Source organism: Tympanuchus pallidicinctus, unplaced genomic scaffold, assembly GCF_026119805.1.
Source record: "Tympanuchus pallidicinctus isolate F22 unplaced genomic scaffold, pur_lepc_1.0 scaffold18, whole genome shotgun sequence".
Classification (NCBI taxonomy): domain Eukaryota; kingdom Metazoa; phylum Chordata; class Aves; order Galliformes; family Phasianidae; genus Tympanuchus; species Tympanuchus pallidicinctus.
In genome coordinates, this window is record NW_026294699.1 from 8,921,162 (window position 1) to 8,943,532 (window position 22,371).

The 22,371-nt window shown below is 42.7% G+C and overlaps 1 protein-coding gene across 7 annotated transcripts in view; it reads right to left on the reverse strand.

Annotated features, from left to right (window-relative positions):
- The window catches only part of TSC2 (TSC complex subunit 2), a 31,577-nt gene that overhangs the window by 2,394 nt on the left and 6,812 nt on the right, over positions 1–22,371 (reverse strand). For 2 of the 7 annotated variants that reach the window (XM_052680549.1, XM_052680545.1), the window contains exons 12-41: positions 22,139–22,276; positions 21,824–21,927; positions 20,944–21,025; positions 19,907–20,062; positions 19,481–19,597; positions 18,838–18,960; positions 18,500–18,606; positions 17,891–18,044; positions 17,103–17,225; positions 16,632–16,766; positions 15,952–16,141; positions 15,434–15,527; positions 15,004–15,106; positions 14,711–14,805; positions 12,047–12,178; positions 10,160–10,324; positions 9,427–9,579; positions 9,135–9,247; positions 8,433–8,654; positions 7,395–7,610; positions 6,202–6,270; positions 4,194–4,354; positions 3,533–4,035; positions 2,631–2,706; positions 2,408–2,494; positions 1,984–2,170; positions 1,361–1,500; positions 1,080–1,158; positions 629–720; positions 259–357 (exon numbers count right to left, since the gene is read on the reverse strand). In XM_052680549.1, the coding sequence (XP_052536509.1) occupies positions 259–357; positions 629–720; positions 1,080–1,158; positions 1,361–1,500; positions 1,984–2,170; positions 2,408–2,494; positions 2,631–2,706; positions 3,533–4,035; positions 4,194–4,354; positions 6,202–6,270; positions 7,395–7,610; positions 8,433–8,654; positions 9,135–9,247; positions 9,427–9,579; positions 10,160–10,324; positions 12,047–12,178; positions 14,711–14,805; positions 15,004–15,106; positions 15,434–15,527; positions 15,952–16,141; positions 16,632–16,766; positions 17,103–17,225; positions 17,891–18,044; positions 18,500–18,606; positions 18,838–18,960; positions 19,481–19,597; positions 19,907–20,062; positions 20,944–21,025; positions 21,824–21,927; positions 22,139–22,276 (4,215 nt within the window). The remainder of the gene's footprint in view (positions 1–258; positions 358–628; positions 721–1,079; positions 1,159–1,360; positions 1,501–1,983; positions 2,171–2,407; positions 2,495–2,630; positions 2,707–3,532; positions 4,036–4,193; positions 4,355–6,201; positions 6,271–7,394; positions 7,611–8,432; positions 8,655–9,134; positions 9,248–9,426; positions 9,580–10,159; positions 10,325–12,046; positions 12,179–14,710; positions 14,806–15,003; positions 15,107–15,433; positions 15,528–15,951; positions 16,142–16,631; positions 16,767–17,102; positions 17,226–17,890; positions 18,045–18,499; positions 18,607–18,837; positions 18,961–19,480; positions 19,598–19,906; positions 20,063–20,943; positions 21,026–21,823; positions 21,928–22,138; positions 22,277–22,371) is intronic. The other 5 variants (XM_052680546.1, XM_052680550.1, XM_052680548.1 and 2 more) reach the window with 5 other exon arrangements.

A 22,371-nucleotide genomic window follows, 5' to 3' on the forward strand; every position in this document is an offset into this window, starting at 1 on the left:
CTCTACTGCAGTGCTGAGCACAAGCAGATCTGTCTTCAAATATCAGGGCTCCCAGTGCAGTTGCTGCAAGGGGAGCTGTTTGGAAGCTCGCAAGTCCCTACATTTCTTGTTCCCACAAGAGCTGGATTCTACTCTTCATACAGACTTTATTCCTCCTATTTGTCAAGTTCTGTTAGCTGATTCTATCTGCCTTATTTGTAACAACGCTTCGTAAGGCAGAGATTAGTTCTCAGCATCCCTGCAGACACCTTCACTTACCCGGTGCCTCAGCCGCTTGATGTGCCGCAGCCGAGCGATCCACTTGGAAGGGTAGGTGTCAGTAGGGTTGGATCGACTGTGGTGAACCTGGGAAGCCATCTGGTTTGGGAAGAGTGCGGAGAAGCAAGGAAAGAGAGAATGCACATTAACATAACCATGGCAATAAAATCAACACAATGTTTCAGTCCAGTCTGACAGCTGAAATACAGCTCTAACTGTTCATGTTACAGGTTACTGACTCGAAGGTCGACAGAAATAACTGAGGCAGAAAGTTGACTTGCTTTAGCAAGCCCTTCTTGTCTCCTTCATATCTGGTGAAGGAAGTTGCCAGCTGAAAGACATAAGGCCTCAAGGAGCTCAGGGTACTCACATTAGCATGCAGGGCCATCTGACGGGCGACGAATGGCAGGTTCTTGTCAGAGATGATCTTAGCAACACTCGTGTCTACAAGCCCCTCCATGTCTTTATTTTAAATGAAAAACAAAAATTCTTGTCAGTTAGGAGAGAAGATGAAGACAAAAAGTTGCCAGTAACTAAACCTGAAGGACTGCATCACAGAACCTCAGAACTTCCCACCAAGCACCACAGCTCCAACTGTGACAGACAGAACTTACACTGCAACTGAACACAGCTGACCCAAATTCTGGCTGCTCTATAGGGGAAGATACAGAATGTATACAGATGTTGCTATGCAGCAAATTGGTTTCAGAGTTCCTCTTGGAAGCATTTACTTTTGGAATGCAAAAACATTGCAAAGTGATGTCCATTATTGCACTGGCAATAAAGGAAAGACTGAGAAGAAATGCTGGGGGGATTCCTACCTTTTCGACATTGCAGTGTGACCAGGTTGCAGTCGTAGTCAAGTGGTGTTATGATGACATGCACAAAATTGAACTGACCCTAATGGGAAAACAACAAAACAGTCAAACACACATTACTGGCAGCTGTCATGACTCTGTTGAATGCCATGTGCTAGCATGCATAAACCCACCAAGGCAAATAACCTCAGTTCATGATCACTGTGTACTCAAAGAACACGTCAGATCAAGGTTTTACAGCCAAATGCCTGTTTTATAACAGGCCTGGAGGTAAAATCCTGTACCTTTATTGTTCCCAGTTTGAAGTCCTCACCAGAATCATTGTAAACAATAGAAACAAAATCATTCCCAAGGTGCCTCTTCTTGTCACAGCGATATTTATCCAAATCCTTTGTGGGCATCAGTGTAGCAATGTGAAAAATGGCTGAAGAGGAAACAGAAGGACCCTTAGGCTGAGCTTAGCTGCAAGCAGTAATGTTTATCTCAGCATTTGCCTGAAAGACAAAGTAGTATTGGCAGCACTGTAATGAAAAGACCACACTGTGTTCCCTTGACAGGTTCGTCCCCATTTGTGACAGCTGGATCCAGTGCTACTGGACTGCTCCAGCAGTAGCTGAGCACAGAGAACAGTGTGCAGCTCTGCCAGGGAAGCAGAGCACCTGCACCTGCCACTCTTTGGTGCTGCCCTCCATGGTTCCTCCAGCAGCTGGTGTGACTTTTTTTTTACAGAAGGCATGTATGCACCTCTCCTGAACTCATGGCTTGCAGAGACTTCAGAGAGATAACAGAGGGAAAGCACAGCCCCAGGTCATCCTCACTGCACCCTCAGAATGGAAAAGGTTTGTAGAAAGAGGCTCAGTCTTAAAAGAAATCAGCCTCCCACTTCTGCCTTCTGGAGATACCATACCTTGCATGATGTCATCGTGCCAGCAGTAGGTAAACTGCCCGTCCTCCCCACACACATCCAGGCCACCGAGGTAGATTTTGTCTGGCTGGCAGTCTTTGAGCTCGATGAGCTTCCCTAAGCCTGTCAGGAACTCGGTGTAGCGATAGGAGCCGTGCTCATTTGACAGAATGGCAATTTCATTGTTGCTCTAGGAAACAAGGGCACAGAGCCCCAAAATGAATGCAAAGAGCACCCCATCAGCATGAGCGATTAGGCCACCACCTCCCCAGAAGGGATTCACACAGGCACTGATTTCTAACACAAGAAACTAAGGAAAAGCTCAGCTCCTGCAGCAGCAGTGCAAACCTCACTGTTGGAGTAACAGTGCCTGCCCTTCTGCCGAGATGGAACCATCAAATGCTGAATGCACCTGCATGCAACTCACCTGGCCCTCTCCAACATACAGCACTGCGATCTTGTGGGTGTCATAGGAGGGAATTTGATCCAGGAGCTGCACCGATTTTTCAAACGTCTACAATCAGAACATTTGTCACATCTTTAAAAGCAATCATCTCCCAACACCCACTGCTCTCCCCAAAATGTTAATGGGGTTGGAAAAATTAACTACAAGACTTAAAAAAATAATAATAATAAAAATCCTTGCCTACCTCATTTGGCAACAGGAGGGGCTTGTTGTTTTCATCACCAAAGAACGGGGAATGGTACAATTGTAAAAACACAAAGCTAAGGGAGAGAGGGGAAAACATGTTCTGTTACCGTAAACTTTCAGTTCATTTTGACCTGCTGTATGTAAGAACTTTCTGTAAAGAATTAAAAATAGGGGCAATTAAAATTCTAGCAGAGTATTACTCATCTTCTAGAGCCAATGGGTGCCTGACTACCTATGGCCTATAATAAACCCCTGTCACAAAAAACAATCAGCATGTCAAACAGTGGCAGCTGCATAAATTCCCCATTCAAAAGGCAATCTTCACTTGTAACAAAGGAGCAGGAACACACTGCTGCCTCACAGTTACGTGGGGTACTTCCAGCCTGCAGCACAAATGATTGTACAGACACTTGCACTTTACAGAACGATCTTCCCCTCATAAGATGAAGATTGTCTCAGAACACAATCTGGGGGAAAACTGAATACCTGAAGTTCAAACTACCATATCCTATCATCTTCCTTTCTCACAGTATTTTGCACGTGACATTTCCCAAGCAGCATGATGGGCAATTCATCCTGTTCACAGCAAAGTTGACTCTATGCAACCTGAATAAACTGGGAACCACTTAGGAGACATATTTCCTAAGATTGCAAAGTTAATTTGGTGATAGTAGGTTCAACATCTCTATATTAAGGCCTGAGAAGACAAGCAATAATTATCTTTTTAACCAGTTACTGTTTTGTAGATCCCATAAAACCCGCAGACACATTGGAACAAATCCAGCCACGGCTCCAGCAATTACAAGCTCATTAGCTCAAGTTTCACATCATAGAACTGTAGAACCATTAAGGTTGAAAAAGACCTCAAAGATTATCTAGTCCATATGCTCCTCAATATACCTTGGGTTTATTCCAGGTACTTTCTCAGCATTGGTGGCCGCAGTTCTGCTCTTGAAGGCATCTCTCTCCATCCTCTTCCCTCTCCGTGATGGGGCAGAGTCAGAGATGGTGTAACCCCTGGGCCGGTGCCCAGATGGGGAGCGTGGAGAGGTGGTGGGGCCACTGCCATCCAACCCCCCCGAGCCCACTGCTCTGGTGTCCTCACCCTTGCTCAGCCAACTGCCCAGTCCTTCCCCTTCCAGGTTCCCAGACTGAGATTTGGACTTCACTTCCGTGCTCAGCCTCCTTGTCACTTCTCTGCCATTTGCATCCTTGAGGATCTCCTGCAGAGTCTGCAGCTCGGGGGAAGAGCTCGACTTGCTGAGCGGCTGGGAGGGCTGGAAGGAGAGCTCCTCCAGTGCCCGGCCATCCTCTGCTGGCAGCACTCTCCCGATGGGAATTCCGCCCTCCACCAGCTCGTCTGACTTCAGAGATTTTTCATCTTGGCTAGAGGTCGAGGACGACTTAAGGAAGAAGAAACAAATACAAACGTTTTTCCTAATTCACAGAGCAGCAGCTGACAACAGTGACACTGAGGCAGCCCCAGGCAGAGCACAGACACCTCTCACACCTTTCTGAGGACAGGGCTGTAACGTAGCGCGGAGCCACCGCTGCTGCTTACCCTGCTGTAAGACTCCTGGGCTTTACCAAACCTTTCCTCGCTCAGGATCTGCTCAGAACACGACGTCTCAAAATCCTCGCTCACTGGAGACTCAGCTGGGGACTCGGTTTCCTTCAGCTCCATTTCCAAGGGGCTCCCTTCCTCCAGCACGACCGCAGACTCTACCAAGACACAATGCAGAAGAACTGAAGTCTGCACAGAGGCACGGACCAGCAGGCCCCCATCCTTTCCTCTCAAGCACCAGCCTTTTCCCTACGGGATCTCAATGGAAGGCCATATGGAATGAGTGGTCTGGTTCTTTGATTTCGTGTTTTATCACACTTGCTCCTGCTTTCCCTTTTGTACAGAATCACTGATCGTCTTACCCTCACAGCAAAGGGCTGCAGCTGCTTTTGTCAAAACAAGTGCAGTTGTTTCCAATTGTCACTGATGAACAAGTAGGGGACAGAATGAAGGAAATGGGACCTTGTACATCAATGCTCAGCTATCAGGACACACAGGAACTACAGAGGTGCAAGAAAATACAAGACTGGTATTAAAAGTTCATTATCATCCAAGCAATGAAGACATCAGTTCTATGCAAGTATGCAAAACACAAGTTTTTCTTGTACACTCCTGTGCCTTGTAGTGGCCTAGAAGGAGGTAAGACGTTTTCCTAGGAGCCATTTCCTTGCAGTTTGGCAGTTTTCCTAGTATGTCTCAGTAGAAGCAAACTAATTCAGCCCTAGATATGTGAAAGGACAAGAGAGCAAGAGTAAAACATGCACTGCAGCAATACTGGGAAACCTGCATGTGGCATCTGATCAGACAAATGGTTAACAAACCACACTGACAAGAAAGCTCCTTGGAAGCCCTGTCTGAGGTGGAGGAAGCACTTGCAGATTTAACCTTGTAGCTACTCCAGGCTGTGCCCTGACCATAGGGCTGAGTGTGACCAAGGGCTCCTCCTGGCCTTGTTTTTTGTCCTGAGGAAAAGGCTGGAGAACAGGAGGCTTTCCATTACGCACACAAGAGACTGGAGGACCAATCTGAAAGGCCAAGATTTGTTTTCCAAATTAAAAAAAAAAAAAAAGCACACATAAAAAAAATCAGCAAAACATTAAAAAAAAAAAAAAAAAAAGAAATCACTAAAGCAGCTTTTCCTGGATTGATTTCAGGTCGCAGGACCAAAGTTATTTCAAAGAAGCAATTAAGAGTTAGCATTGCACACACATACCTTCTAAAAAAACAAACAAACAAAAACCAACAACCAAAACACGTGCTGATCTGGTTAGCTGTCCAAGCCAGAACACACCTGCACACACCCAGCATTTCCAGGCTCCTCCAGCTCTTTCATTACTGCCAAGATTGCCAGTGTTTTTGAATAAAGTGAGCAGTTGCTAATTATACTGTAGGTGGGAACAATATGAGCAGAGAGGAAAAACATAGAAAAATATTTTACAGCAGCATCGCTACGATGCTTTAAGAGGCCTAAGTCAAAAAACAACAGTGGTTAAGAATACCCTGGTGCTCTACAGTGAGTTTTCCACTGAAGGAAAGAAGGCAGGAGGAAATGTATGCACACACACATACATCAGCTTCTTTTATCAGATTCTGTGTCCCATTTTGGACTGAGTAGCACAGGACTTGATTTCTGTCCCATTGGATGCTACATATTCTTCTCAGAAGTGAGAGCTTTTGCCTTTAGCAAAGCATTGAGCCAATTGTAAAATGAAGCTGAAAATAAATGATTACTTGAGAGGCCGCTGCACTCTGCGCCTCACAACTCACAATCCACCCCAGCTAAAAGGAAAGGTATTTTTAAGAAATTATCTGCACTTGCAAATGTTGCATCTGGCTTGGACTTCTTCATGCTAGTCAGGATCCCATTTGTTGAGAGTAATGAGACCGGGAACAGACAGGAGACATGGAAGGGAAAAATGAAGTATGAGGGATATATTTTCTATGAATCAGAGGTGTTCTTCTATGGCAATACTTTTTTTTTTTCCTTAAAGATATATAAATATACCTGCCCAGGATATGCTCCTGTGCAACTTCCCTTGACAACTGGACTGGTACATGGAAGAGAAAGAGGCCACTGCAAAGGGAAATCAAGTGAGCAGCTACATCAAAAGGAAGGAGAGACTATATGAAAAAAAAAAAATTAAAAAGCACAGAGTTTAAAATGTAACCAAGAGCCTATTTAAAAATTAAAATAAAAAAATAAAATTTAAAAAACAAAGGAAAGAACAAGCTGGGATAAGCTCACTAGATGCAAAGGGATACTTCAAGGGTGCAAGGTTTCAACATGAATAAGAAGGCATAAACACATCCAAACAATGCAGACTCAAACTGCTCTCTTTGGAAAATGCATCTTTTGAGTTACAGAAATAGAAAATTGCTCAGTGATACCCTAGCACACGCAGAACACTTGCCTGAGCTTTTCCTGAGCTATGTGCTTTTGGCAAAAGATCACTTTTAAATGCACAGAAAAGCCTGAGGAGCAGGAATGACCTAACCTCTTAAGGTTAAGTCACGACAGTCTGACAGTAAAACTCCTTCAGAACATTCACTTGACTTGTCACAGCTGGCTGTCTGCTGCAGAAGTCGAGTTAAGAAGAATAAGGCCCAAAAGACTTTATCACAGATTGCCAAAGGAATGGCAATTAGGGGCTTCTTTTAATTCACCAGTTAAGGCCTATACATCATAGCACTGGCATTCTACTATCACATGTAAAAGCCAGTGGGAAATGGCCCTTGCTGGCAAGGCTGCATAGGCCACCTTCCTATGAACACAGCACTGCCAGTGCTCCAGAAAAACTGTTAAACTGAACATAAACGGATGCGCTGCATGGGAAGGTCTATCCAAACCTGGGATGCTCAGATCAACCCCAAACAAATAAGAAAGGCAAAAGATCCATGACTTCGTTCATTTCCATTTGGCAAGCAGTTATCATGGAAGACATAACTCCTCCAAAGAAGCTCCACTGCTCCCCTCTTTCTTCAAGGATGAGAGATGCTTTTCTGATGGAACATCAGAAGCAAGGAGGTAGGGAATGTTGCATTGCAAACTCCCAAGGAGAAGAATCCATTCCCCTTCTCATCTGTGTTATTCCTCAAGCTACTAACTTACTGTTCAGGAAGATGTGCCATAAATTCAACAGATGTGAAACAGCCTAGTGGCAGCTATGCTAGACACAAAGCTGCCTTGACATCTCTCACCTGTGTTGGAACGCTGGAGAAGCGAAGGCTTGGCTGTCCCAGTGGCCAAGCTGGAGGAGGGGACAGACAGGGACTTGTAGAGAGCCGTTTCTCGGTGCTCTTTAAAACGCTCTGCAGCCATGAGTGCATTGGACAGCTCTTGCAGGGGCATATTGTTGATGTCTGAAGAAAAGGGACTGAGCGGGTTCTCCAGACTCATTAGCCAGCTCGTGTTACCTGATGAAGACAAACAGAGAAGGCTGCTGAGTAATTTCACTCCAGAAAGTTCACAACTCAAATTGGGAAGAAGAAAAAAAAGAAGAAAAAAAAAAAGCACAAATTGTTTTGGATTATGTAAATAAAATCCAAACAGTGAAAGCTCTCAGTTTCTCCAACGCTTGGCAGGGTCCCTCCACTGACTTCTTATTTTCAGTATGGAGCTCCCAGTACTTCATCCTTCACCCCAAGCTCTTCGAAAACAATCCTTGGTAAACTCATTATCACAGCAGGTTCCCAAAAGTGAAATACTCAGGTATTTTAATTAACGATACTGAGTCAGTTATTTTGCCAGGAAGGGCCTTCCAGCTGAAACTGACAATTCCCAGTGAATGTACTGCAGTATTCAAGAATTCTGAACTTCAACATCTGTCATTACTCCTTCCCTAACAGCAGACTCAACTCTGCAACTGCTCTAGCCATAAGCTTCAACCATCTTAACTCCAGCATGGGAAGATGAAACACACTGTAGAGAGATTTTTAAGAAAGATCACACACCAGTGTCAGTATCAGCCTTACTTACAGACAGATGAACCAGGATACACAACTTCTGCAGTAGTTCATAAACTACAATTATAAATCCTCACGCCAATCTTTTCACAGGTCTTTTGGAGTTAAAAACAAGAGTGGTTTCATAGGATCAAATATAAGATAAATTGCTTTAAAGAGTCAGTAAGCAATCAAAGTGATCAATTTGCACTAAAAGAAGCATTTTTCCTTTTTATCCGGGCTCCAGTTTCTCAGCCAGTCAGAAGACCTCATTCCATACCCAGATCACGATACCTGTGGGTCTGCGCACGAGGATTTCTGCCCAGCCCTGTGTCAGCAGTGGGACATAAGCAGCTAAGTTTGCTTTTTCTTTCTGCAGAGGTGTCTGTGGAGCAGGATTAGTCTTCTCTGACCGAGATGCAGGAGCAGGGGGACTCTGTGTCCCTTGGGAAGTCGAGCCACCAGGAAAGTGGGAGGCTGTGCTGTCTAAGGCACCAACACGTAAGGCATGACCACCTAGCAAGACAGGCACAGAAGGGAGAGCCATGTTCATCTGATACTAAAGATCTTTACAATAAGTACTTACTAGCATAGTGAACACAAAAATATCAGAGAAATTTCATAAATACAAAAAAATATTTATGAAAAATATCAGCAAGTCTGTTGAGATCCTCTAGCAGTTTTGCTCTTAATATTGTAAGGTAAAGCTAGGAGAGCTTTACCTTGCATCTGTTTCTTATAAACAATAAGGTCTGACAGATCTAGGCGATTCTCATTGCAAATGCTATTGCAGTGAGACTTACAACAACTGCCAATTTTCCTCAGAGGAAGGCAAGCAGGAAAAATACCAGCACTACTGAGGCCAACAGCTGCTGCTACCTGCTCACTATTAAATACCAGACAAGTTCAGATTCTCAAATGAGTTTAGCAGTAGGTGCTAGAACACTTAAGCCTGCAACACAGAGCCAGCAGTTAGATGCCAGGACAGGAATTTACCAGACATGGATCTGACTCTGTTGCGAGAGCTTCTGCAAACCTGCTGCCCAGCTTGAGATTCGAGTTTTGCTGGAGCTTCTTTAGTTTGTCTCACTTGCAAAACAGGGTCTGAGCTGGGGAAAAAGAAGATATCAGTGACACAGAGAGGAGTTGGTCATGACGAACAAATACAACAATCCCCTTACAATAACAGGAAAACCTTTTAAAAACAACAACAACAAAACACAGTAATGATGGTCAACCATTCAAGTGCCATTAGGTGGAAATTTCTAGAACTGGGAGCAGTAATTACCCTGATTCTGTGCTGCTTTGGAGATCTCCAGAGTCTAGGCCAAGCAAGGACCTTGTCCCTGTTCCGACACTCGTAGTGATGGTCACCAGCTTGTTGCCAACCAGCCATGTTTTTGTCCTTCCTCCAGCCAACAGAAACTCACCCACAGGAGACCTAGAAACACATTTGTGATGAATGCAGCTCTCAGACTACAGAGCCTACACAGACAGCTGATTTCCTCTTTTCTCCTTTTTATGGCATTTTTAGCACTCCTCAGTCAATTAACACATTATTCATCAGGACAATGGATGATCTGACTTTAGTAACAGCAGACAGTAGTACTACTACTACAATCCTGGACACAAATTACAGAGAAGTAAGGGTTTGTCTGAGCTATGTGTCTCCCTGGGAGGGTTTAACACAATAAAAAAGTGCCCTCGATTTGAAGGCAGCTGACATGATACCCAGCTCTGTAACAAAGACTGTGACCATCCAGCAAGGCCAGGGAGCAAATCAGTGCTCAAAAACAGCTCGCCTCTGGGGGCCACACAACCTTCAGTGCATTCCCTGGATTGCTGAAGGCTCAGGACAAGATTAAGCTAGAATGGACTGCTCTCATCAAACTTTGTATTCACACAAGCCAGCTTGAATCTGCAAGAAATGGGCCTGTCACAATCTCAAGGATGTCACAGCAATTTTCCACTAATAAGATGAAACACGAACTTCAAACCAAACCACTCCTCCCATCACTGACCTCTTAGGCACAGCGGTGAAGTTGGAGAAGACGTATCGGGCCATCATATCCAGACAAGTCTCAGTGAGTTCCAGGTGGAGATTTTTTAAGTTGTCATCAGCCTGAGCCATTGAATTTTCATCTGCAGAGCCCAAGCTGGAACTAGTGATGGATGTCTGTATCCGACTGGAAGAAAACATTTCCAGCTGATAGATCACACTGCAAAATGTTTGTCCCCATCACCCAGCAGACAGAAGGACGCAGAACCACCTGCAATACATGCATGTGCCCCAACAGAGAAGTGCCAGACAGTAAACCCAGGATGTAAACAAAGTATTTTTGGATCACCCTCATGTTGTGCTTCCTAGATTTTTACTGGAGAATGTGTATTTTATCTTGAGACTGAGAAACATTCAAATAATTCAGCTGAGTGAGGCCAGTTCCCTCAGATGTCAGGAGGCCCATGGGCAAGGACACCAAGCAACCAGTGAGTGCAGCACCATGCTTGGAGCTCACTATTTTACAGTGAGGGCAAGCATCCTGTGACATAAGCAACCTGCTGAGTTCCCCAGGCAGTGTGTTGCCCATGAGCCATAAACTGCATCTTTCTAGACTTCACTTTATAACATTGTGGCTTCCTTTTTCCTCTGCTGCAGCTCTTCCACCTACTGAACTTTTTTCTCCAAACTAGTTCAATTGATACATAAAATCAAATGTAATTTGAAATAGAAAAAGATTGCACTCCGAACAAGGCGTTGGCAGAAGAGTAGACAGCAATTCTGCCTTCCAATTAACAAAATCAACAACACAGTTTTAAAAACTCGCACTGGATTGGGATGTTTTTATAACAAGAAATCCTTATGCCATTATAAGGAAAAGGTACACTGAGATGCAGCCAAATTTTTGCAACACAATAACTTACTTGGTATCACTAAGGTTAAACGTCTGAACTTTTAGTCGCTACAATTCAAATAAAAACAGAAGAGAAGAAAATCACCTGATAGTTTAATGAGGACATCACAGAATTAAGTGCCAGAATTATATTCACAATCCAGCCACTTCAGCACACTTCTCTTGGCTGACATATAGTCAAAAGCACAAATACAGGCAACAAAGTTCTGTGGATAGGAATCCTTATGGATTGAGGCACAAAACTTCAAGCTCAGATTTCCAACCAATGTATTATTGACAGAAATTTAACACTCAAGGGAAATGATCCAGAAATGGGTTTAAAAAACTAGCACAAGCCATTTCATCTTTCATGGGAGAAAAATCAACTTCTGTGATTAAAACTTATTTTCTTTAGCAATGAAAGCAGTAGCTTCATATTGGCTAAGTGTTCTAAGAGTACAGTTCACCTTTAACTGCTCTATGGAGACACAGATGAAAAGGTTTTTATTACCTCATATTCTGGTCAAAATACTTCAGTCAGCTGTGCCAAGAAACAAATCCCAAATCCAGAACCACTGCTCTCAGTTTGGGAGGAGGGCCTGTTAATCAGTTAGCAGAGTACCACCAGCCCCTCCTGTGGCATCACCGCTTCCAAAGCTGTAGTTTAACTCTGATTTTCACTCACTTGCACAGAATGCAACGTTTTTCTTTTTCCTTTTTCCTCTCCATCACCACCTTTACTTTGCAAATAGACAGATTTGTTCCTAAAGCACCAGAGCATAGGGAAAGCAGGCACACACAACACGGGGTGATGCGACCACTCGACAGCCCGCGCTAGGAAGCCACGGCTTATCCACGATACCTTTCCAAAAACCAGTCTGTAGCTAAGATCAGGTTTGTATTGCAGAGTCATGCAAGCATCCCACATGCAAATCCACCCTGCTACCACCCACCCTTGCAGTAAAATTTCCAAGTGCTGAATTGCTCTTGGATTCTCCCCATTTAAAGTGCCTCTACCTGCGGACCACATGTTCAGACACACTGATGCTGCGGGATCGGAAGGCATCAACTGCAGAGGATTCTTTCAGCTCTTTCACTGGAGGAGAGTTATTCAAGCCTTGCTTTGCATTTTTTGCTAGTCTTAAACTACTAGGTGGAGAAGCACCAAGCCCCAAAAGAGGTCACAGGAAGGGAGGAAATCATTGTAGGGATGTAGGTTGAAAGGTCACAGGTCACAGGGTCAATATTGGGGGATCCCGGAGGGTGATGTAAAATAAAACAAATGCCAAAAAAGGAAAATAAAAATTAAAATGTACAAACAAGCAGAGCTGAAAGCTTTAAAAAGACAAACCACATTTTGAAAACAAGATTTTAAATGTGCTACGAAACAAATGAAATTAGTACAAGTTAAAACAAAACAAAACAAAAAAAGCTGATTGAAATGACAGTTGGAATACTGAACTGTTAAACAAAGGCAAAAGCATCAAAATGCTCACTTGGCATAAATTTCTCAAGTCCAAGATGTTTCGTGCAGTTCAGCCACCTCCTCTTACCTCACCTCACTGCTTCAGGACACCACAAACACTGACTACTTCCACAAAGATCCCCAGATCTTAAAGCGCTTTTCCAAACCCACGTAGCAGCGCATTCTTCTAAAAGAGAGACAGGGATCTGTCTGCCCATCCCTGTGTTGTTGGGCCTGGTCTGAGTTTGAGCTTCAGCTGAACCACAAAAACGTCCCAGGGTCAGAGAGAGGCGCCCCCTGGCTCAGACCTTGAGACACTGGGGGATATTCAGCCCATCTGAACGAAACTGACACTTCCTGCACAGTGTGGATGGAGGGAGAAGGGCAAACTTCCCTTGGCTGCTGATGCATGTATTTTCTGTCCCACAAGCTACCTTATTGCAGGTGGCACACAAGTAACCTACTTGACTTGCAATTGAAACAGAAAGAAGGTAAGCCTTCACTCTGCCTGGTGCTAAGCATGTGGGAGATGACAGCACTTTAATCAGTCACAGCTGAGACACATGCCTTGCTGAGTCCAATCTGGACATAACAGTTGGTCCAGCTTTTTACATCACTGTACATAAAATACAGAGGCCAATTAACATTCCTAAACATGATTTACTTGCTGTCCTTCCAGTGAACGATCACATTTCAGACAGTCACTTGGAAGGATTACTATTTATTTCTCCTCCTCTCCCTCCTATCAATCTCTGACAGAGATTTTGGCCACAACTGGAGATGTAACCACAGAGAGCAGAAGCCCATACTGAGTTTATCACCTACACCAACATCATGCCATTCAGCAGCCATGGGAAGCGTTGGGATCTTTGTCTCTGTCAACACACAGCACCCTACTTAAAGCAAATAAATGCTTATTCTTTGGGCTTACAGAGCAAAAACCAAGCACACAAGGTTTCTGAAGCAAGGAACAGATATCTACTCAAAGCTATTTCTTTTTTCATTTGACCAGAATCCAAACTCAGACTCAAGAGACATCGCTGCCATTCTGGTGTTTCAGTTGCTGCCTGAGCTCACACTGCTTAGCACAGATTTCTGGGGAGGCCATCCAGCAGCTAGCAAAAACCTTTAGATACAGTAGTATTCCAACCTAGTTGAATTAAACAGGTTTTTGGAGGGAAAAAAAAAAAAAGATTAGTTGAAATTCTAATTTGAGAGACGATTGTCAAAAGGCTTCTCTTCCAAATTTCTGAATGAAAGAAGAGGAGATGGGAGAGATGAAACACAAAACAGGGTTTACAGCTATAGCACTAGGGAAGGGGTGGTGTTTCTTCATTGCAAGACACTACTGAGCCTTGCAGTTAAAGTAGAGGCACTTTCCCCAGGGTTCAAATGCCACTGTATGCTTACTGCACATTAACACTGAAGCAAGTTAAGTGAACCAATTTAGGTATGTCCTAGGTAAAAGGACATTGAATAAATTTTGAATGCCTTAGAATAATAGAAGCATGGAGTAACCCAAGTTGGAAGGGACCCACAATGCCTTCCAAGCAATATTTTTCCATCTTTGCAAATGTTATTTTGAAAGACAACTGGCAAGGTACATTCTGAATTCTACAGATATCAACTTTTGCTTCAAACTGACATACTGGTTTCAAAATTCAAATGAAATAACAAGCCATTCACACAAACACAAGGCAGCTACCTGCCTTCAGTCATTTAGTCATGTACAATGACTTAATAGATATCCCTATGGGAAAACACAGATTCTGTTATCTCAGTTTATACTAATCACAATAATTTCCCTGGCAATCATTTATAAAAGTCACTGCCAATCAGTTATTAAAAGAAGTTAACACTATAAATACGATTCTTTATTACTTCTACTACCCTTCTCATCCCTGGTAGCAGTGTACCTGAAAGAACTGCTGCTTTCCAAAAACTAACAATAAAAGCAATTCACACTTAACTGTAAAAACTTACAGAACAGACAGCAACACTTTAATATGTACTATCAAGACTGCCAGCTTGGTTTGAGTTCAACTTCTTACTAACCTCAGTTCGTCTTTTACCAATTCCCTAAAGAGGTTTACTTGGCTTGCTTAAATGCAGTCATACTCCAGATAATTAGACAGCCTCCTTCAGAATAAACTCAGGGCAGGGTGTGAGCACTATCCGAGCAACATAGGACCCTGCTGGAATCTAACATCATTTACCTTTTTGGCCTCTCATTGAGGCTTGTACTACGAGCCCTGAAACTGTCCTTCTCAGGTGTGTCATCAAAGGAGAGCAGCACATTGGAACGCAAACCCTGTCAAATGAGACCAACAGACACAGGTCTGAATGAGTAGGGCTTGCAGCTGAAAGACTGCAATCATGGGCTAATGCACAAGAACTTGCATGTGGTTTTGAAAAAGATGCTGGCTTCATACAGAAACCATTACACTTCTTGAACCAGCATCAGTCACCATTTTTATTGCGTGCTGATTGATTCAGTAGTATCCATTACCTTTGTAATATAGGGAACAAAGTCCTTTCGGAAGGGAAGGCGACACCGAATGAACCACATAGCTATCACGTGGTGGGCCAGGCAAACAATGTACTGGTTAAACCTAGAGAGGCAAAAACCACAGTTTAATGTTGCAACATGATATCATTCCAGAACTGAACACAGGGACTTGTCTGTCTGAGAAATACAGCTGTTCTTCTACCTACTGCAAATTAGAAAAAAAAAAAAAAAGAGAAAAGCAGACTTCTATTTAAGAAAAACAGACATTGAGTCCCAGGTGAATATGGTCCACCTTCAGAAAAGGCTTGGAGCCACCAAAATAAGCAATATTCCATAAACAATCTAGACTCAAGCACTACAGAAAAGCCTATCTTAGCCTCTTCACCTTACAGGTGAGGTGGGGGATGAAGCAGATTTGCTATAAACTTACTTGGAAGGGTTTGTGTATGGCAGGGAGATGGCAAACACACTGGCATACTGCTCTGCAGCAAAGTTCCTGTAGAGGTGAGGCAGCCTTGCTAGAGCTAGAATGGTTCAAGAAGAAAACCAACACAGGTGAGTCCTGAACACGAGGTATTCAATACCAGAATTTGGCTTAATTTGAATTGTTTTGTTTCTTCTAAATCATCAGCTGACATAGAAGTCATGCTGACCATAACATCATGGTTAACATCACAGTAATTTCACACTGCTTATGTTATAAACAACGGAGGGAGCACAGCTTTCTATTTCCCACCCTCTACAGCTACAGTGTAAGTATGAGCAAGTGTCTTAAAAACAGTAACAAATGAGATAACCAAACATTTACATTTCGAGGACAACGAAAAGGCATCACCAAAAGAACAATAAACCCTCACAGCACGACGCATCTGACTAATCAAAACAGTCACACTCGGGTCTAAACATTTATAACCGCAAGATCAAGCACAGAAGAACCTTACAACTTACTTGAAAGAAATTCTAAGAGAGGGATTGCCATATTGGCTGTAGCAGAGATGTGGGTTAGTTTGACTATTAAGACAGGAAGCGCCTTTATGATGATGTCAGGCATCTCAACGCTGCAGACAGAGAGCGCCACGACGCACTGGTTTGCACAGCGATAGATAAGCCCATGTTCCAGGCAGTACACGATCTCACGCTGGAAAACAACAGGGAAAAAAAAGGAAAAGAGTCTTAACAAAGAGAAAACCTGCGACATCCAACTTCCTGACTTCAATTAGCATTTCAGAACAGCTTACAAGGCACCACCACTGCAGTGCCTGTATGACACACACTATTGAAAATGCACTAACACAGATCTCTAAGAAACGCTGCTTATGTTCTAGGCCAAATCTTTTGATGGAACTTGAACCACATAGAAATTTTAGAAATTATTCCTTAAGCTTCTAACCAAACACAGAGATGTATCAGAGCCTTCTTATGGAAAATACTGTCTTCCTGTTCAGTTTTCACATTTACCAGGGTCTTCCAGCTGAAGGTAAAGCCACCCAGCAGTGAGTGAGCAGGGGAACAGGACGGATGGACAACAGTAAAACCAACCAACCAGACAGAAAGTAAAAAAGAAAGAAAATGCTCTACAGTAAAGACCCAGCCCCTGCTCCCAACACATCCTCTGGCTTTTCCTGTACCTGTTTAGCTTTGTCCAGATAATTATGATAAGATATCAACGCTGTCAGTACTGGAACTACAGCCAGGTGCAAATCGGTGCGGGAAAAGCCCTCTGGGGTACCATGGAGCCTGTCGGTCGTCTTCTTGTCTGTGAGCTGATGCATCATACATTAAGATTAAGTTAGGATATCTCACATTAAGAATACTCTCTACAAGGCAGTGGAAAGGCATAGCCCACAGCTGCCTTTCCACATGTATACATATAGAATACATACATAGAGAAGAAAAACACTGATTACTAAACACCCAAAACGATCCCCACAAAAAGAGAAGGTGAGCAAGGACTGGCAACAGGCATGATAATTTTGTTATTACTAGACTGAAGCAAAACAAACGAGCAAACAAAAAAAAAAATCTCAAAAACAGTGGCAAGTAAACAAAGGATTTGTTTAAATATGGTAATTGTACATCTATAGGGTGAGTGGCATTACCATGTAGCTCAGTGCAGAAGCCAGGAGGTCTATGTTACAAGGAGAGGTTAAAAACAGCACTTTATAGCGGAGGGATTCTGGTAGTTTGTTGAGGACCAACTTCAATACCTTCCAGTCTGTCTCCTGGAAAGAAAGAGAGTTTGGGTGGAACATTTTTGGATGATTTTCTTTCTGTTTGAAAGTAAGACTCATCAAATTTCAGACAGCATGCCATTTCCTAGGCAGACGTGTGTCTTGGAATGGTAGCTACACAAAAAAAATGACATTTAACTGTCACATGTTACTTCCTTTCTCTCATCCAGCTCTAGGTGCAATATTGGCACTGCATGCTGAAAGATGACTTGTATCCAGACTCAACAGAGCTCAACCACACAGAGCCAGAGTTCAAGCCTTATAACTGCTAGTACAAATTAGCCTCCAGAGCAAGACACTCTCAGAACGCAGCTCTGTCCAAATCCAACATTAACAAGCAATTTACATTTACAGTTCCAAATGCTCTTTCAGAAATAGGATGAATTCTTTCATCTTTGTTTAACAAACACATTTTTGCCTTTGTCCAACGTGAAGCAGCATGCAATGAAAGTCTTGCTGAACTTCTGGAGAGCTGAACTAGTGCTCCCACTGGTGGTTGTAAAGTTGCACAGTTACACTCAGATGCCCATGAAGGAGGATTTAAGCCTTGCTTCTCAGGCATTATTTACATACTCGGGGAGAGTGCTCTCTATCCAGACCTTTTAATCTGTCACATTTCACACAAAGATAACAACTGTCATTAAGAGGAGACATACTTGCTTCAAGCACTGCAGAAGGACACCAAAGACCATTGAGTATGGCAAATGCCCTATTCGAATGGTGCTGTTCTGGGAAGGCACACTGGGACTGCCTGAAGGTGGAGAGAGCGTACCAGTAGGCTTCTTCTCAGAAGCTCTCTTCTCTGCTTCTCTACAACACATGAAGGCAGAAAAACAACATAAGGTAAACTAAAGAACAGAACATTGGGAATTTTAGTGATGTACTCTTTAACATATTCTGGGGTATGTTACACAAAAAACATCAGAGCAAGCTATAAAACTGGAATAGATAGATCTATACAAATCATTGAATCAAATCTCAATATAAGAATTGGTTCCAGGCAGGAAACTGCAAATGTTCTTGTTAAGTGTTTGTGACAGAAACAGAAATTCCATGCGTAAGACTGAGGGCTCTACAGAGCAATGGTTTGAAGGAGCATGTAGTCATTAGCTGGGACCATTCTAGGCTGTAACTATAGAATTGTCTCGTAACAGATTCATCAGGATTTGAATGATTCGGACAAACTGGAGATAAATTATTGAACACATGCAAGAATGCAGAACAGTTCCAAAAACAGCACTTGCTGAATGCTATGAGAAACCTACACAAAATCACACAGACAGTAAGGGCTGAATCTCACTGCTCCATCCTTGTTAGAAAGGCCAAGACGGTGGAGGGAGTCAGCTCGAAGCATCAAGAGGAAATCAAATACCTGCAACAGAGAAGACAATGGAGTAACTGAAAACTCAGGCCAGTGGAATATTCTCCCAACTCCCTCCTGCAGGTATAGACAAAGGGATTTTTTTCAGGATGCTGTAAGTTAGTTCTGTACATATACCAGCCAAGAAACACTTTATTTTGCTTCTGACAAGTTCTACATAACACATTTCCCACCTGCATCCCAAGATTTTCAGAGACAGCATGCATGTGTTACTGCTCATACCTGCAATCTGATGCTGCTAGCAACAGCAAGGCTGTAGGCATACAGATAGTGGCGCTGGATGTGGTGAATCAGCATCTCGTACACCCGCGTGGCATGGCTGGAAGGTAAGCTGTAGAGTTTTGTCTACAGAGGAACAGAAACACAATCTAAAGGCAGACTGATGCTAGTTATTCAGAAATCTGCACTGAGAATTCAAGAACAACGTCGCTAATTCTGCCTCCTGAAAGCAAGATAAAAGGACATTTCAGATCAGAACTGCTGCAGATTCCAGAATAATAACTGATTTCTGCAGAGTCCAGAACAACTAGCCCTTCACAACTGCTTAAGATGCATCTCAAGATATGCTGTCCAAACACAATTCAAGGTTATAAGCCACTCCCCTTCTACTACAATTTATGAACACATCTGCCCTCCACACAAGAAAATGTTTGTGTATTTGCTGTGCAGTGGAAAGAAGAGAAAATAAAACATCTAGCAAACAGTCGCACAATACCCAAAAACAAAATAAATGACCAAAAGAGTTAAATGTTAAGTGATAAAACAAAAGACAGAGCATTTAATAACAAAACAGTTATCTAAAAAAGCTGCAGTCCGGTAGAAGGCCATTTGGAAGAGGATCTGTTTAATGCTCTTCCAGATTTACCTGAAGGATTATCAGAAGTCCAAGAACTGCTGTCTTCACATCCTCCAAAGAAGCTGAATATGACAGCAAATCCCTCTCTTCCAGCTCAGATGGAGATGAGAGAGAATGAGCAGCCACCTTTTTAAAACAAGCAGAACACTTGAGATCTACAACACAAATTCTCCATAATTCTATCCTGAAAGGTCAAACAAGACTACAGCAAGTTATCCTTGCCAGAAATTCTGCAAGCTTCGTCACATAGCTTGGATGGGTGCTGATAAGGTTTTTAAAGTTCAATTCCACTATCTGCATCCCACAAAACCCCGCGATTTTACAGCACCCATTGACCTATGCAAGTGATGACATTCAGTTTAGTCTCAGCCACAGCAGGAGGATCTGCCTAAAGCCAGTCTGATGCTTCTGACAGCTGACCAAAATCCACCTCACCTTCTCTATGATATCAAGCAAGCTGTTAAAGTGATGTGTGTTGCAGCCTTCAGCAAGGTCTACAAGTAGCTGAGTGGCCAGTTTTCGAACTTGATGGTCTTTATCCTCTGGAATATGAGCCAGCTGAGAGATCACAACCAAGTTTATCAGCTCTTCCTGCAAGAGAACAGACGTGAATAAGCCTGGACATTTTGCTGTCAGTTTGTCAATAAGCATGTTAAAGAGACAAACAGCATGAAAAGAACACTGGTACTGGGCTTGATTCTCAAGCAACTGTTATGTGCCTTGATCTTTACACTTCCTTCCAGCTTAATATTTCTTTACACCCCTCTCCAAAATATGTATGGCTTTTTGCTGAACTCAGACTTAGTGTTTGGCTTTTCATCTATCCTACAGATGACATCAGTCTATTTGAACCTGGGCTAAGGGAATTCTATGACTTGGTTTCCTGACAGGCAGGAAACATACAACAGCAACAAGTTTTCATAAACCCTCAAGAAATCCAAGAAGCAACTCTGCCCCTTCCTGCCCTCTGACACGCTCTGGGTACATTCCAGGTAGCTGAAGACATCCCCAAAGCTCTTGAGCAACTTCTCTTTCAGACAGCTTCTATCTTGGATGGTAACTGGAAGCACCAAGTCAAGTCAATCCGCTCATGTCAGACCTGCCCAAACCTCACGTCTTCACAAAACTTTTATATCAACTCTGTCTCTCAGACCAATTCTGTTTTTCCAAACAAAACATAAATGAAATCAATGATTTTAAAACAGGGAAGCAAACCCATAAGCCATGATGTCCTCAGAACATTTCACAGCACCTCACGCTGCAATTTGCACACACCTTTATTTGGCTGAGGACAATTAAAAGGCAACTCCTCCTACAAACATTTGGAAATAACATTTGTTGTGTGTCACGCTGAAAGCACACAATTCTGTGCACCGCTGAGTGGAAGAGACAACACAAAATGTACCACATCGAAGCCTTGCCCACCCCCTTAAGATCACACATGCAATCATCAGAAACAGATTAACACACACCTCATAGAACTGCCTGTTAATACTCAGTACAAAGGACAAGACATCCAGAACTTTAATACGAACAGCACTGCGACTTTCGTTCCTAAAATAGGAAGAGCAAATTCAAGATGAGTAAAATAAAGTTGCTGCTATTTAGGGGAGGGGAGGAAACAGGGGAAAAAAGGAAAGTAAAACTAAAATAAACTAAGAAACTTTTTGAGTCAGAGCAATAAACATTAGAGATCAGTTCAGCCTTCGGTCAATATCTCCCTATATAAGATCGGATTCAGGAACAAATGGAAACTAGAATCCCAATTCAGATTTTTTCCTACAATTCAGCTTTTACTCCTACTGAAGACCTATAACTGCATTTTTTCCACTTCCAGTCCAAACTAGAAGTGTTGAAGGGCAAGCACTCCAGTGAGCAAATTCAAAACCAAACAGACAGCAGAGGGAAGGATCTGCTCATTTCACAAATGAGACCTAAGGTTTTTTTATTGCTACATGATGGTATTTTAGAGCATGGAAGTACTTCTAGGAGTGCCAATTCAACAACAGTTATTACTTTAATACTGGACTGCCACATACAATCACGTGGCTGAACAGCAAAGTCTTGTTTGCTCTCTGAACTAGAGTGTTGTGCAGTGGAGCATGTAACTGCTTAAGTGAAATAGCACCAACCAATGGTAATAAAGGACAGGGGGAAAAAAAGGGAACTTAACTCAGTGGAAAGTTTTTCTTCTTCTAAACAAATCCTTTCACATACTGTGCCCTGGAACTACTGTACTTCTTAGCAGTCATTCACTAACATTAGAACTTCAGAAAACAAAATTATTTAACAGGGAAAGGTGGCAAGAAACATTCAAAAATACCTTGTATTCATAAAATTATGATTTCATACCTGAAGAATCTCTCCATTAACATCTGCAGGTTGTGGATCCAGCCATCTTTGGCAGGATGAATGGATTGAGCTCTGTATGCTATCAAGTTTAATACAGAAGATTCCTTTCATGGAAAGATCAAGAATTTTTTTTAGTGTATAAGCAAAAGCAATACATTCATTTTTGTCCTCCCTCTAAGAACAAGGTTCATGCAAATGTAAATCCTTGCTGAGGTTTTCTAACCACTTGCTATTTCAGGACTTGCTGTTTTCAACTGTACTAAGTAACAAAACAATTTCAACTGACCATAAAGAAGCTACCAGGGAACGTCTTACCGGTCTCTGATCAGCACATCTTTCCACCAGCTCAAAAAATCTCTCCTCAGAACCATGAAATTCATTCTGGTCACAAAGTTCTTCTACTGTAGTCAAAAGATCATGTACAATGGACTTAAGTTCTTGGCTCTCTAAACTCTGAAATAGAGATAGAAACATTCCAGGAAGACTTACACTTTACCAGAAAATATCAACTGTTCACAAACAGAAAACTCAGCTGACAAGCACAGTGT